The sequence below is a fragment of the Falco peregrinus genome, chromosome 1 (assembly GCF_023634155.1).
Source record: "Falco peregrinus isolate bFalPer1 chromosome 1, bFalPer1.pri, whole genome shotgun sequence".
Lineage (NCBI taxonomy): Eukaryota > Metazoa > Chordata > Aves > Falconiformes > Falconidae > Falco > Falco peregrinus.
In genome coordinates, this window is record NC_073721.1 from 79,697,842 (window position 1) to 79,714,276 (window position 16,435).

At 37.7% G+C, this 16,435-nt stretch overlaps 1 protein-coding gene across 14 annotated transcripts in view; it reads left to right on the top strand.

Moving 5' to 3' along the window:
- SIPA1L1 (signal induced proliferation associated 1 like 1) overlaps positions 1-16,435 on the top strand; it is a 221,412-nt gene that overhangs the window by 181,061 nt on the left and 23,916 nt on the right. For all 14 annotated transcript variants that reach the window (XM_055798044.1, XM_055798039.1, XM_055798124.1 and 11 more), the window contains 2 exons: positions 9,485-9,634; positions 14,570-14,694. In XM_055798044.1, the coding sequence (XP_055654019.1) occupies positions 9,485-9,634; positions 14,570-14,694 (275 nt within the window). The remainder of the gene's footprint in view (positions 1-9,484; positions 9,635-14,569; positions 14,695-16,435) is intronic.

A 16,435-nucleotide genomic window follows, 5' to 3' on the forward strand; every position in this document is an offset into this window, starting at 1 on the left:
ATTCTTGATATTAATTAGTCAAAAGGCAACATGAATGAGTGAAACATTAGCCAAAAGGGAAATGCCTTTCCTGGCATGATTAAACATAAAATGAAATGTTATAAAACTGTTAGGCTGTTTCCCTTCTGTTGGATGGTATTTAGTACTATTGTATTGTTATCTAAGTTCCAAATGAGTTGCAATTAAGGTTTTAGATGTGTTCCTCAATTTCTACATTTTGAAGAAGTAAATCAAAGTTTTAGCTCCTTTATAGGTTTGGTTGATCACTGGACTCGCAAGGCAGAGATAGCATCTAACAGGATGTTTAGCAAGAGAATTCTGACCAGCACAGAAAGCAAATTTATCTGGTAGGGGAGTTATCAAACTTTTTAGGCTAGAGAAGAGATTAAGTTTGCATTTCTCCAGGTGAATTGGGATTTCTTGTTGTTTTGTGTTTTTTAAAACAAGAAAACTTTATTATTAAGATAAAGGTATCGGGCACAATCTGTCACAGTATCTTCATTCTTTCATGGAAAAAAATGTATTAGATAGCACTCAAATGAACTGTCATTGTTTTCACTATCTATACAAATCTGTTACTGTCTGCATTTACAAAGATAACTGTTAAGGGAAACAAGCTCATAGCTTATATTTCTTATTTTGGACAGTTCCTTTAAAGCTGTAGACAGATTCTGATCATGCTTTTTACGCTGCTGAAACATACAAAGCGGTGGAGAGAGAGGATGTATATTGTAGAAAAGTGAGAGAGTTGTAATTAATTAAAGCATTTTTCACATCTTGAAGAATTGGGGATGAAAAAAAATACAATGTTCAAAGGTAGTATGGCCAAGACCAAGAAACTACCTATACCTTCTGTATAGGACACATTGTCAAGAAGTTAAAGTAGTTGGGGAGCACTTCATTTTCTTACTTTCTTTTTCATTAGACATGCCCTCCCCATTGTAGCTCTATGTAGGTTCAATAGTTAAAGCTCCCATCAGTGTGAGTTGCAAAAGAAAATTTGCGAAAGTGAAAGCATTAATAATTTCACAGCCTGTGAGAAAGGTTACAGAAACCAGTGAGGCACTGGGCTTAACTCTCTAATGCAGGAGTCCTCAAACTATGGCCCACGGGCCGGATACGGCCCCCAGGGTCTTCAGTCTGGCCCCCGGTATTTACAGACCCCCCCGCTGGAGGTTGGGGGGGGGAAACCAAGCAGCCGCAGATGACCTCCTGCCACTTCATCCACGTGCCGGCCCCCTGCTTAAAAAGTTTGAGGACCCCTGCTCTAATGGTACATTTGGACCAACATAAAAAATTGCATGGCTTCAGGTCATTCTGCATGTTACAGCTGAAGACAGGCAGATGCTGAATTTGAAGGTATAGGTATTGGGGGTTTCTTCTCTCTCCAGTGCTACAGAATCGCACTCTGTAGTTAGGGAAGGCATAGTAATACCTGGGCAAAGTTTAAGGTAGTGGCAGAACATCAGATGCTGTGAGTTTTTTCCAGATGTTTCCATCTCTTCATGGTATTAACCAAAGAGCTTTGTCTAGAGTCATGAGTTGGCTGTTCCATGACGTGCTGAGGACAGTGAGCCTTTGGCTGCACTGAGAGACAGGGTATTAATAACTGTGTTTTTCTTGTGCATAAAAAACTATGTGGGCAGTGTTGCACACCAAAGGCATCCAAAATTTATCCAGTCACTGGGTGCTTCTAGTTAGGGGTTATGGCCTGCCGAATGTTTGCCAAGTGAAAATTACATTTCTGTATACTCAGTGTTTGTTTTAAAAAAGTGGAACTTTGACTTTCTATTTCCTTAATTTTCAAGGCATGTAGTTGGGGGTTTTTTCCTCTGTGTTCTTTTAAGTATTTTTTTTAAATTATTATTCAAGAAGAGTTCTATTGGATCTTTTTATTCTTAGAAGTGTATTATCAAAGTAGCTTTTAAGTTTGGCTGGGAATTTTTCTGGATGCTTGAAAAATGTTTTCTGTCCTACCTTTCTGGTCTGGTAAACATGTTAGTCTTGGTTGGATCAAATTTAAATATAACAGCAGCTGCCTAAGGTTAATGTTTTTCCAGTTCAAGTGGAGAGAAGTACATTTTGTCATTTTAAAGGAATACGGGGGGGGGGGGGGGGGGGGGGGGGGGGCGCGTGTGGGAAGCAATAGGCACACTCCAAGAGACATTTGTCTTTACTCTGTGTGATAAAAGAAATCTTTGCTTTTGGGGAAACTCAGCTATCTCTATTCTTATTATGTAAACAAAGATGAGATTTTCATAGCTCCCTTTATTGTCTCATTTAATTTTTCACCACTATCTTTCATACTTCCCATAGCATAAAAAACATTTATCAGGAGGTGCTGTGATCTGTGTGTATTTCTGGTGCATGTAGCAGTGATGGTGCTCCACCGTGCTTTGCCTAAGATTTGTTCTTTGCCTAGCTCTCAATTGGTTGGAGAAATGGAGTGCCAAAGTTAACTGGTAATAGGGATACTGGAATCTACACGTGTGGTCCCTGTAGTCCAAAAAGGCCCTCTGATTAACATGATTATAAACATGACCCCATCATATACAAGACGGGGTCTCTCTCTTTGCACTATTTGTGTTCTATAGAGCAATTTTAAGGGGTTTTAGAAAAAAGCACCTGTCATTATGGCTCATTAGCAAAGCAGTACAGATATCCTAGATTTCCTTACTACCATTAGAGCTCCACTTTCAAAAAGAAAGTACTGCCTAAGTGTCAGTGGGGCTGAAAACTTACCTGTGAAGATCCATATGGGTAAGTAATTTCAATACTAAATTATATCTGTAACTGCAATTTTGATCTTTGGTGGGTAGTCTAGATATCACTAGCTGTCACTTGTGTTTCTATGGTGCTGAGCCACATTTCAGACTTGCTAATGTTTGACTGATCTTAATACTTAGTTGTTTTGAGACTGGAGCTGGCATTTATTGCTCTGTGCTCCTGCCCTTTGACTGTGTGTTCTTCATTTATTGAGCCAGGTGCAGTGACAGTGACAGCAGATCTCATCTGCTGCTAAGTAACAATGATCTATAGTTTGTGATCTCTTTTAAGGGGCATAGCAGCTGAGAAACCCGTAGTAAATTGACCCATGTGGCTCTTTGAACTCTGAATCTGAGTTGATTTTTGGACTAGTGCTGGTAGCAGGCATCCAGGACCACAGAAGGTCAGTACTGTTGTTAACCCTAGTGCCAGCAGCTGGGATTTCAAAGAATGAAATAGAGGCATTATAGTATTTCTGACTTATCACACCTGACGTGGTATTCATTTTAATAACAGCAATAAATCCATGACTTAGATTAAGTATTTAGAAAAAAAACCCGAAGACTTGAGGGATGTAATTTAAACAAAACCAGCTTAAAAGACCAGTGGTTCCCTCTGAGTATGATGTGCTGTCAGTGTACAGGGAGTATGGGTGTAACTCTTTTTGAATTATCTACTAGTGATATTTGACTGATGATCACTTTGTATAGCTAGAGTCTCCAAATATGCATACTGATTTGAAATAAATTTATTTTTTACTCATGTTGATATTTTCAATTTAGTCCATTTAACCATGTTAAAAATAAATGAAAGCTGCATTACGAGTCCTGAAAACAGGAGGATTTCACTTCATATACATAAAAACATCAAACATTTTTCCTCCCTATGGAGGCTGCTGTTGTAGTCTGTTGTGGGAGAGTAGCTTGCTTGACAGTCCCTGATTCTGAGAAGGCAGACAAACACCCAGCCCTGTGCCTGGCAGAGTACTTTTGCCTTTATTGGATTGTCTTCATGTGTCCAACTCACTAGCTTATTCTTCCTATTCCTCATAGCATGCTGGGTCCTTAAATGTCTTCATGATTGATGTGCGTATTTGTAGGCAGGAAAAATAATGCAAAACTTTATATACCTTCAAATAAATCTCTAATCTTACTGAAACAGTAAAACTGAAAAATCTAATAATATAAATGCAATACATTCCAAGTTATGTTGTCTTTCACAACATTAATTAGTCCACTTGGGACACTATATAGCCTATAACCCAGGAATAAATATCAGTAGTAAATTAAGAAAAACAACAATAAATCACATATGTGAAGTATGCCAGAGCTAATGTTATTGGAGAAGATGTAATTTTAGAGCTTCGTTGTTTTTTTAATTTTTTTTCCCCTTCCCGGTTTTCAGGTTTTATTTTGTACTTTTGGTTTCCAGACTTTACTCAGAAAAAAATGTGCAGGGAAAGGAGATGAGGTAGTGTTAGGTGATAATCTCCTTTTAATTAAACGGGAACCATCTTAACTAAAACTTGATTCAACAAACATTTGATAAGTGTGAAAACCAGGCAGCAAAGCCTGCTGCTGGACTGAACACTTCAGTGTGTAGTTCAGTACTGTTCTGGATGAAAGCTCAAGGCTCTTAACTAGAAAATTTCTGAGCCCAAATTTGAAACTGAATTATGACATGACTGCAGTCAAGTACTTGCTGTAAAATTCCACAGTATGGAAGCAGTAGAACAATATTCATTAAGACTGGTTTTATTGAGGACTTAGGAGCACAATCTTGCCCTAAAACTGCATACTTCCATGAATGATGCCTATGTGTAGTCAGTGACAGTAACTGCGCCAGTAGTATATAGGTTAATTCCTGCAGATAGATTCCAGCTAAAACTGTTCCCATATTATTTAAAAATCCTCATCTGCTGCCGCTTAGCTTGGATCAGCGATGTTTTTCCCAATATAAACAAGCAGGTGTCTGTACTCATCTTGCCATCTCCCAAGTGAGCATTGTAGCACATACATTGCTTACCTCACAGGGTTTGAGGATTTGTTATTTTAAAGTTTTCATAACATTCTTCAAATTAAAACGTACTATCGTGAGATTATATATTACGCTTTTCCTACTGGCACCAGGATGGCAGAGCTGGATGTAGCTAGCAGTGGTAGATCAAAGATGTCTTGGCTGTAGGGCCAAACTCACTCTTGTGTTCCAGTAACATCTGAGAAGAGCCATGATGATGTGTCGTGTCAAGAGCTGCTCTCTTGTTTGACAGTGGCCATCAGCAGGGACCAGGGAAAACCATAAATGGTTATAAGTATAAAGGAAAACTTCTTACCAGGTCTTGACAGCCTCCTGGCTCTCTGCTGTTTAAGACCGCCTGGAGCTGGATGTACCTGTAGCACTGTATTTAACAGCTGTAGATGGTATCTCTTCACCCAAGTGCCTGCTGATTGGTCTCTTGATAGTTCCAAGCCTCCTGTTTGTTCTTGTGTCATGAGGGATAATGAATAATCACTGTTTGCTTGATCCAATGTATTTGACGTTTGGATGGATTGAAGCAATTGAATGACAAAATTATCATCTGTGGAGCCATGTAGCCTGTACAGTGTTTCTTCATACAGAAGCTACTCTGTACCTCAGGTTTTCCTGTTGCCTGCCTCTGTATCTTTTCTTGTTATAATATATTCTTTCTGAAATGCAGTGATCAACTTGAAGAAAAATATTCAAGAAGGTATACAGTGTGGTGTGAGAAGGTACAATATGACAGTATAACTGCATTTTTTGTTTCATTTGCTATCCCATTCCCCAGAATTGCTCGTGTTTTCTCTTTTTTGAATCGTTTAGTTTCCTTTTAACATGAGAGCGTTGAGTCATTGTTTTCAGATGTCCCATCTTGTGGTATTATTAGGATTGCAAAAATCAAACATTTGGAAGGTAAGCTTGCCAGAACTAAGATTTGCTGTGCAATTTTATTCAGAACTCTTGTGTAACCATATTTTCTGATACTTGCTGTGATTAAATTACAATAATCTCTTTTAACAGAGGACATCTGCCTCATTCAGTTCACACAGTGTATGCAGCTCATTAAAGAAGAGCTATTTAATATTTTATTTTCCTCTTCATTACTCCATCCCTTATTTACTGGATAGCATTCAAATCCTGCTGTAAAGATGCAATTGCTAATTCCCTTTTTAAGATTTACAGTGGTGCCCATTACTATAGTTTCTGAATACTTCATGGGTATTAATTAAACTTAATTTTCTAAACTCTTGTGTGAGAAGAGATGTCTTTGGTCCTCTTCAGATTACCAACAAAGGTAGAGAGAAATTATCTTCTAATCATTTACTGTGTCTTATTTTGGGCATCCCATATTTGGAAGTGTGCCCAGCATTGTTAATACAATTAATACATTAATACAATTAACTTAGTTTTGAAAAACTCTTGCGTGAGAAGAGATGTCTTTGGCCCTCTTCAGATTGCAAACAAAGATAGAGGGAGAAATTATGTTCTAATAATTTACTGTGTCTTATTTTGGGCATCTCATATTTGGAAGTGTGCCCAGCACTGTTAATATTTTATATATTCAAATTACAGCTTCAGTTGACTTCAGCTGCTTTGTGAAGTTTTCAGCTCAGGAGTAAAACAGGCCCTGAAATCAAATGAGGCCTTTGAGAAACTTGCAATTAGTGACAATGAATGAAAAATTTTCTTTAACAAATATGCCAGTGGTCATACTGGAATGCTGCAGCAAGTGCAAGGTAACAATTCAGTTTTGTAATACAGTCAGCACTGAAATGCCTTAACTGTAAGGCTGTCTTTTCTCTTATGGCAGCCTGTGCCTCTTCCACTTCTGAGCTGTGCAGCTCTTGCAGGAGAAGTTATAGCACTAAATAAAACTGCATGAGACAGAGGTCCTAAGGGAGAAGGCACCTGTGTATGGTCATGCAACTAAGGACTGCCTTAGGCCATAGACACGGAGCATGCTAAGCTGACATTTTTCTTATGATGTGTATATTACATACCTATGCACACTGAAGACGGGAAAATTGCAGCTAATGACATGGAAATTAATCTATGAAGAGCAAGACGGATGCTTTCGATGTCTCTGTTGTCATACTAAACAAAATAACATATGCCTATCCCACTCACTGCATTCACAAAAGATTATTTTCTTCCCATACTTGGCAAGGCTCAACCAGTCCTTTCAGGATGAACTAGATCTGTTAGAACTAAATCATGCATGGAATAATCTCAGTTCAGTTGACTACAGTGTAAATTGTTTCTGTTTAATGCAATGGACGCTTGGCCTGTTTTTAAATTCAATTATGGGACTCATGCACTTAACCATTTTGGAATTTCTTAAAGCTGTCTTTTTTAAATAGATAATAGTTTGTTTTAGTTTGGTTTTTAATTATAAATAAGACAAGCACAGAATATCTTAACTATAGGGGTATACCGGTAACACAATGCTCCTTTTGTCTTGCGAAGTGCCTTTCATCAATAGGTTTCAAAGCAGCTCAAAAAGTCAATTCAAACTAATTTACTCTAAAGTTCTTTTGTCTTATTTATGTGTTTCACATAAAATGAAATGTCTTTCACTATTAATGTTTTTTAGTGCTATTGTGAACTGTACCAACAAAATGGATTGCTGCTTTAAATAATAGGATGTCTTACCTGACTGGTTTGCTCATTGCTGTTGTTCAGACCACATTTATAATACAATTTTGTTTGCCCTCGAGGTCTTTCCTCTTTGTAAATGAGTTAGAACTCCATGACACAGTTCTAAAATCTCGACATTCCTTCTGAACAGCGCTGTCGCTTTTTGGTAAGGCATAGGAAGTAAAGAAAAGGCATAGCTGAATCTGAAGTGAAAATGTAAGCATTTTCCAACAGGAAATCATTTTACAGAAATTGTTTGAGGAATAATTGGTTTCCTTGCCATAAATTCTGATTTAGTATTGGGGGAAAAAGGTCATACTTTTAAACTGTGTATTGCTCTGCAAGCATAACAGAGTTTAAATGTGCATGCCTGTATAGATGAGTGAATGCTATTGGAAGTATATATTTTTGTTAGCCGAACTCTTTCTTTATGTGTGTATATATATATTTTTATTATTATTTTTTGTCTCTAAATGTGCCACTGGAAAAATGAGCTGCTTGGTTCATGACTTCCTGCATTTCCAACTCTTGAACTTGTTCTTTGCAATCAAGTATTTCAGAAGTGTTGCTTGATAAATGTGAGATAAGTTAAATTCAGTTCAGTAGACTAGAAAGGAATTACTGGACTTGGTATGGTATTTGTGATGGTCAGGTGTTAGATCATTCCTTTCTTGTGTAGGAAGAAGAGTTACTGGGTAGTCATACACACTTTGTGATGTCCCAGATGATCAAGGCATTTGGTCCAGTCCTAATGCTCTTTCCATTTTAAGTTCGTTTACTGGTTTTTTTGCAAAGTACTGAGGGGGACAAATGCACATTTGATATAAATACATATACATACACACACTTTGGATATATACACACATACGTAAGTAACGCTAACCAGTGTGATGGTTTTTTTTCAAAGGAGTTTTTGAACCTTAAAAGTTCTTATAGTTTTATGGTGAGAGCTCATTAAAATCTGCCACTATTTTACAGATATAGATTAACTGGCTAGGTTAAGATCTTCTAAATCTCCAGACCCAAGTTGCGTACTGAGGCAACTGAGTGTTTTGCTGAAGTCAATATGCGTTTTTTTAAATGTTGAAAGTTAAATTTCTGTTTACATCATGTAAGTTACAGTGTTTTTCCCAGATAAAATGAGTAAAGATTTGTCTTCACAGCAGGATTTTTGATGTTCATGGATGGTGTAATTCAAACTCCACTTAAATTGTGCAGAAGTTCTGAAAGGCTTTGGTCACCACTGAGTGGAACAAAGAACTAGATAGCAGCAGTGAATTCAGTTGAGGTTTGGGAAACAAAATGCACAAAACAGAAAAATGATCTAAAAAAGCCTTCAACTACAGAACAGGTCATACGAGTTGAGCAGTATAAGCCTGCTGCTTCCAACTATTCTGCCCAGGTGCACGTGTTGAAGTTCTAGCCTGTTTTATTTGCTGTATGGTTATTCTGACAGGAGAAGGCTTCATATGACTCAGGTCTGTGTTCAAATAGAGTTCTGAAAACTGAGAGAGTTTTATATTAGAATGTTTATATTAGAACATTATGGGGGTCTGCGGGGGTTAAGGTATTTATAAATAACATACCATTTTTTAGCCTTTGTGATTTAATGTGGACAAGTTTGGTGATGTAGAGGTAAGCTTCATACTCTTGGAAGGGTTTGCAGAGACAGCTTGCTACAGTTAGTTTAAATTCCTATTTTGTTTTGAGTTTGTTTTGAGAATTAGAAATATTTTTTTTGTTTGGTATTTTTGTGAGGAACGTCATGCTATTCCTTACAAGCAGCCTGTAAAAACAAATCAGGACTTTAGAAACTGGGATACTTCCCCAGTGTGTGCTGGGATTTTCCTCCCTCGCTTGCCTCTCTTCGTTTACTCTCCTGTATCCAGTTTTTTCTATGGTTTCCAATAGATTAAAAAAGGAAAGATGTCTGATCTTTCAACTCACTTCATTTCTACTTTCTCTATGGTGCCATGTTCTTTGGTGTGATGTCTGTCATGCTTTGCACTGTGATATTGCTGTTCAGTATTTCTGATTCGACTGGATTGTTTGCTCTGAACAGGTTGTCTCCCGGTTCTGATGTCTACATCACAGTTTCATCCATTGCCTTAGCAAGATCGCAACAGTGCCGTAATTCTCCAAGCAACTTATCATCCTCAAGTGAGACTGGCTCTGGTGGGGGCACATACAGACAAAAATCTATGCCAGAAGGGTAGGCACCAGACTTTTTTCGTATTTTTTATAGGCAGGTTTTTTGTTCTCTGTTCCACTTGTTGTAATGTATATTAAACTAAAGAAGTGCTTACACAGCCTCCTGTTAGCTGTTGTTTACATGCATTAAAGTGTTTGTTTTCAAACATCAGTCATGCTTCTCAAAAAGTCTGTTTTAAAAGCCTCTTGTTTCCACCTTCTCTTTGTGACCTAACCTCTCTCTCTGATCCTAGTCTACAGCTACTCAGGTTACTATACAAAGGGGTCTTCATGTATTTAAAAATCTTCATTAAAGGTACTGGTTTAATGTTGCAGATTGCTTCATTTTATAGGTTTAGATTCTAAAGTAAAATAAGTGATAGGTTTGGGACTTTGCAGTCTGTGCTAGTAGTTGAAGCAAAGTATTGTTGAATGCAACTAAAATTTCGGATGTATAGGCACAAAAATGCTAATTAATCCACAGCTGGCATCTTTTTCACATATTCACAGTCAACCTGTTTTAAGGTGCTGTCTTTCAGCTTCCAGAAATCCTTAAACTCTCTGAAGTGATCCAATGTAAGGGGCATCTGGCAGAGGAATAAATTAAATCCGTATCATTTTCAGAGGGCACTGAAAGGAGCAATAAATCAGGCATCTCCAAGCAGGGAAGAAAATAATTGGCAGCAGGAGAGCTGTCTACCACATTCCAAATTACTTCCTGTAGAGAAGATAAAGGGACAAAACTGCTGATAGTTCACACTACAGAGCTTCCCTCTGAAGTCGTCTTGAGTACATTGCAGGTCACTGTGTGCAATTCATTCTGGTTTGGGTCTTTTATAAAGCAGAAGTATTTTTTTCTCTATTTAAAAAATATAGATTATAGTAACGTTAAATACCACTGTCGGGAACTGCTTAGCACAAGGTGCTGTCTTTTGCCTATTCAGGTGCCACTAAGGGGACGCTGCTCTGTGTCAGTCCAGAGAATGCTGCTCTGAGCATGTGTTTGAACAAGTGCTGCTTCTTGCTCCAGAGCACTGAAGATTTGTCCTCCCTGTCCCCCTTGCAGCTCAGTTTGAGGTTTTCTGAAGAGGCTGTGTCTTCTCTGCTGCATACCTTCATGAAGGCTTTGATTCATGACACTCTCAGGCCTGTTCAGGTCATTATTTAAGTTTGTGCTTAAGACCTACTGACATGAGGAGATTTGCTCTAAGCCCATTAAATGTTGCTGTAAGGAAACTAAATAGAAGGGTGTCCAGGGCTGTGGAGCTGGAAGAAGCACTTAACCTCTTTATACCCTACATACTTCCTGGCTCATTCGTGCCAGCAGCACTTACGTGTTGCCTTGAATTCTGAAGAGTTTGTGCTCCCAATATGTTGTCTGCTCTTTTCCAACCATGTAATTTGCTCTGAAAAAAAGGTATTGCTGCTATGTATCTTTACACCATCACAACCATAACTGCTTGAGTAGGAAGGGGATTTCAGCCATGCTAGTGGTGGTGTTTTGTATTGGCCTCAGAGCACACTAGCACCCATCCCAACCCTGTTGCATCTTATAAGTTAATTATACACATTCCCTACAGCATTCTTTGAGCATTTTGCAAGTTCAGCAGAGATGCGTCCTAGAAACCTTGTGTACATGGTCTTTTTGGTTTTTAAGTTCTAATTCAGTGCAAGGAAACACTGTTTAAATGGGATAATGAAAACAGTAATTAATATGAACTTTACATGTTCCTACTGGATGCCTTTTAAAAAAAGAAAACCCACTTGCTAAACTCCAATTATTTTACTATTGTGTTCTATTCTTACAGGAAAAGCACATTGCCTCCCATACTGTCCTTGTACACATGAATCGTATTTACTTGGGACTTTCCAAGCATTTTCTACCATGGTTAAATGGAAAGCATGAAAAATGCAATTATGAAGGAAACTTTCCTTTGCCTCAATAAGCAAAGTAATGTCTGTCACATTACTAAAAACCACTGCAGCTCCATGTGCATCTTCTGTTGACATTCATCTGAGAAACCAGATTAAGGGCAGCTTTGTAGCGCTGTTCAGTGAACCAGGTAGAGCTGGTCAGCATTTAACCCATGGCAAGAGGTGTTGTAGCATTCACTTGCTAAGATGGTGAATAGAAGGATGGGCTGGAGTAGGGGCCAAGGGAGTGCCATGTCCTGAATGTAGTGTTCCTGAGGTGAGGCTCCAGTGTGCGCTAGTACACCAGCCCCTGAGATTTCCCAGTGCAGGAAATCTTAACTGCTTAATTTGTGTATACATTTCTTGTTGTATGATATGGCAGATTTGGAAAGTCTGTGAAACTTGAATGACTAGAAGCCATAGGTAAGAGTCCAACCTCTGTCAGGCATTGGTAAAACCAGTAACTGCTGCCTCTTCTAGATATCCTAAAACTGGGTATAATATCCTGGTCCATATCCTAAACTGGGTATAAGCAAAAACCTCCAGATTGGTCTTGATGTATGTATGTTTCATATACTTATCCTGTGTTTACATGAAGGGATGTACATGTAATGATTGTCGAATGTAAAAATGAAATTTAAAATGCCAAAATAATTAGTTTCGTCTTACAACATAGATATTTGAACAATTTCACTGTTCTTTTAATTCAGATTGATTTCTCTTTGGAGATTATTTTTAAAATTCATTCCTACATACCCTAATGGGCTATATATTTAAGCAGCATAGAATATAGCACCACCTGCATTATTATTCTTGCTTTCAGGTAGTCCTCTTCATGTAAAAAAGGCAATCTAGATACATTTCTTGCTGTTCAATTAGTGTAGCAGTGATTTAATGAAATAATTAGAAATGTGGTGGTTTTCTGTATCTCTAATGTTGAAAAAAGATCCCACATCGTAAATAGCCAAATGCAAAATTGACTGCTTTTGTATATATGAACACTACGGGGTTTATGTAAGAGGACAAAGTTTAGAAGTAAATTATTGATGCAGTGTAACTTCATTGCACCAAAGTTTCTTTGGGTTTTGGCTTTGTCTTTTAGATACCAACTTCTAGTTATTTTATTATGAAAACATTTTCTTCCCACAATACTTTACAAGTGTGAAAAGTTTGAAAATTACCTCAGACCAGTGTTTAAAGAATCAAATCAGCTTTTGAAATGTTGTGTTTAGGTGTTTTATCTATCTGTTGAATTAGTATTGAATTCACCATGTTTAATTTGGGTGTTTAAGTGAAGTCCTAGCTAGTATGTGTGAATAGAAAAAGAAAAGTGTTACTCGCTTTGTGCAATTTCACTGTACGTTGTTTGCAGTCAGAAGGCAGATAATCCCGGTTTTCTTCACTTTTTTTTTTTTTTTAATTTTTTTTATTCATCAAACTGTATGTTGGCTATACCAGAGAGTGGTGAACAAAGTAGGGTCATGTTTGGGTAAAGTTTAGGAGGCCCTAATTTCAAAATGGGACATTTTGGAGCTGTGCTGCATGTAACAGGTATATTCTGGCTGCTTGTCTTTGAGGATGGGAGTGGGATTTTGTTCTTTTAAGTCATATGATGTTTCTTTGGTAGGTTCATTTAAGCAAATGAGTACATGAACTTTCAAATGGGATAACCACACTGAGCTTATTCTGACAGTTGTGCGGAAGTCTGTTTTACATTGGAGGTCATGTGGGGCAGTCTGTAGCTGGTAGAGTGAGTGGGAAGTACAGTTTGGGTATTTCATTTTCTGTTACATTAGACATTTAGAGCCAGATAAACTCAATGATACATAGAGAATATATCTACTTGTAATTCTTTTGGTTGTTACTCTGTGCATGCGGAGTTTGGGAATTTTTTTTTCTTCTTCAAGGTATGTCTGATTGGAAAAAAGATCCTCAGAAATGCATTGTTCTTTGTGAATTCTTAATGATTGATCTGCTAACTCTGAACCCAACTATAATTCTTACAGACTTAACTTAGATGTAATACAGAATTATAGATTTAATTCTTACAGGCTTTTAGGCATATAAGGCATGTAGACTTTGGTATGGCACAGAGGCACTGTGTATCTCCTTTGTCATTTGATTGTTCTCCTTGAGTTTGCTGTATCTTTATTGAGCTTTCTGAAATAGATCTGACTAATCTAGCATGATTTCCAAAGTCCATTGAACTCAGTTTTCCTTCTGCTCTATATGCTTTCGTCTAAAACAATAGGTATACATGTGTCACTGCTTTCCTACAGCTGTATTTAGTTTACACCAATGAAATTATTTTATGATCAAATAACTTAATAATTTTCAGAATTCATAACACCCAGGTTTGGGGAATCCATAGCCAATACAGTCAACTTTATGAATACTTACTTAAAATATTTGGCAATGTAATATTGTCCCAAATGAATCTGTGTTGTTTGCATCTATATCTGCATCACCCAGGTGTGACCTTACTAGTCTTTTTCTTAGAACCCAGAAAGTGGCTAAGATCCATGGGATTGTCCCACCAAAACTTTCTGATGCTCACCTTCACTAGTTCGAGGTAGCGCTTGCCCAGTTAAAAGGATCCATCCTTGATATTTTTTCTTGATAAACACATCTCATTTCCCTATGTGGCTTTTATCCAAACTTTTTAAGCTTTACTCATTGTGGTCAATTTTCTATAAACAGGTAATGGTCTAGTTGCCTTTCTATGTAAATGAAAATTAATAATTTTATTTCTGGACATTTTGGTCTGTTTTTTCAATTGTGTGCACTGTAACCAGATGATCTTGATCAAAGATGCGCATAAATTAATGTGTAGTGCAATCTTATGCATTAGAAGTATTAAATGGGTCCTGAGAACTGCCACAGAAATGAATACTTTTCCATTTACAAATCCCTCAAGCAGTTGTGCTATGCATCGGTGTGCCCTGTTTGACACTAGCTTCTTAAAAGCACTCTTTTCCCCTTTTGTAATGATTTTAAATATGCATAAATCTTATCTGCTTTGTTTTTTGGGGTGTTACAACAGGTTTGGAATTAGCCGTAGATCCCCTGCTTCCATTGACAGGCAGAATACGCAATCAGATACGGGTGGTAGCGGCAAATCCACACCCAGCTGGCAAAGAAGTGAGGATAGTATCGCTGACCAGATGGGTAGGTAATTAATTTTTTTCACAATGAGCGAGTGATGCTAACCACAAGGTGACTTTGGCAATATCTCTCTGTGCTGAGAGAACCCTCTTAAGCACTGTGTTTTCAGTGTCTTTGAAAGTTAACCTTGTTCGTTAGGATGAATAATTAGGTCTGGAGCATGTACTAGCTTCTGCAGTCTGTTTCCTTGAGACCTATGAGTATCACCTGAGGAAGAACCGATTTCAGTTCTTCATTTGATTGTGGGACTAAATCTACCTTAATGCTTTTACCCTGAAACACTGTCCTTTTAGAAGCAGTTGGGTAGACACACTCATTTGTCTTGCTGTTGAGGACTTACTTGACCTCACCTACCCTCCTGAGTGGCTTGGCTTAGTTTAATTTTTGCTTAGTTTGTCTAAAGTGCTTGTGATGCTCCTTTTCAAATGGTGCTATATAAATGCAAATTCATTGTTTGATCATTAAAGCTATAAAAATACCATGTACAAAATGGAAAAAATGCAATTAAAGTTTAAATAGTGAAGTAAATCTATAGCTTGGTAATCGCCTTCCACCAGTGTATATGTTTTCATTGCACTTTGCAATTAAGCTGTCAACTGAGGGAACATATTAACTACATAAAACAGCTGGGTGCTGAGAACTTGCATTGTTAAGCCTTCATTTGAAGTTTTTGCACATAGACCTTTTGCAACAGCTATGGCTTGACTTGAGTGGACACCAATGAGATTGACGCCAATGGAAATATTCTATCTACAAACAGCACTGATCCAACATGATGACCATGGTCAAGATCACTAGCTTGGTGGTTTATTTCTAACTTTGTTACCATAGATTAAACAGTTGCATATTTATTCTATTATACACATAGATCATTTTACTGCATCATAGCTTTTGTTCTGTATGACTGGACTAGTGTTGAACACAGAATAAGGTTCAGTAAGATCAGGAGTTTAGGCAAACGCCAACCTCAAGTTCTGAAGATGTACTTTGTTCACGTACCTTCACAACCTCAGTGAGCTGTGCCTTGTTATTGAAGCCATCTGTCAGTCCCTCCCTCACAACTCCCCCCATACTTCTCACTAAAAAGCTGTGATTATACTGATCTGCCATTCTCATTTTGACAGAGCGATTTTTAATTGCATATGTTTTGATACTGTGTGATGGTAATGACACATGTAGAACTGATCTTTTGCTCAGCATTACTTTTGCAGACCAACAGTTGGGTGTTGGTGCTGGCACTGAGTGGAGCTGCTAGCAAGTTCTGTTCTAAAATGTCAGGTGTCACTGTATTAGCAAAATAAATAAATAGAACCAAAAAGAAGAGGAAAAAATGTGTGGTAGAAGAGATGGCTCTGGCATTTGGCAAAGGCTGGGAAGTGCATACTGACATATAATCCCTGTATTTTATCTCTCCTGTATCGTCCTGCATTCATAGAGTCGCAGTTGGAAGCTGCATCTCTGACTGGAGACTTTATTGCCAGTCTGGTGAATCTAGGTGAAAGTTTGGTTCTATGACAAATAAGCACATTTCTACTTGGGATAATCTGTTTCAAGGTAAATAAGGCATTAGGTACAGTGAACCAACACACTCACTCCTTCCTGGCCCATCCTTCGCTACACAAGTCTTTTGTGCACCAACACTGCTTGCTACCACTTGCCAGGGGGAATCAAGTCTGATTATTTTTTTTTATTAAAAAAAAAACCAAAAACAAAACCAAAACCATTTTCATTTGTTTATAAAAAA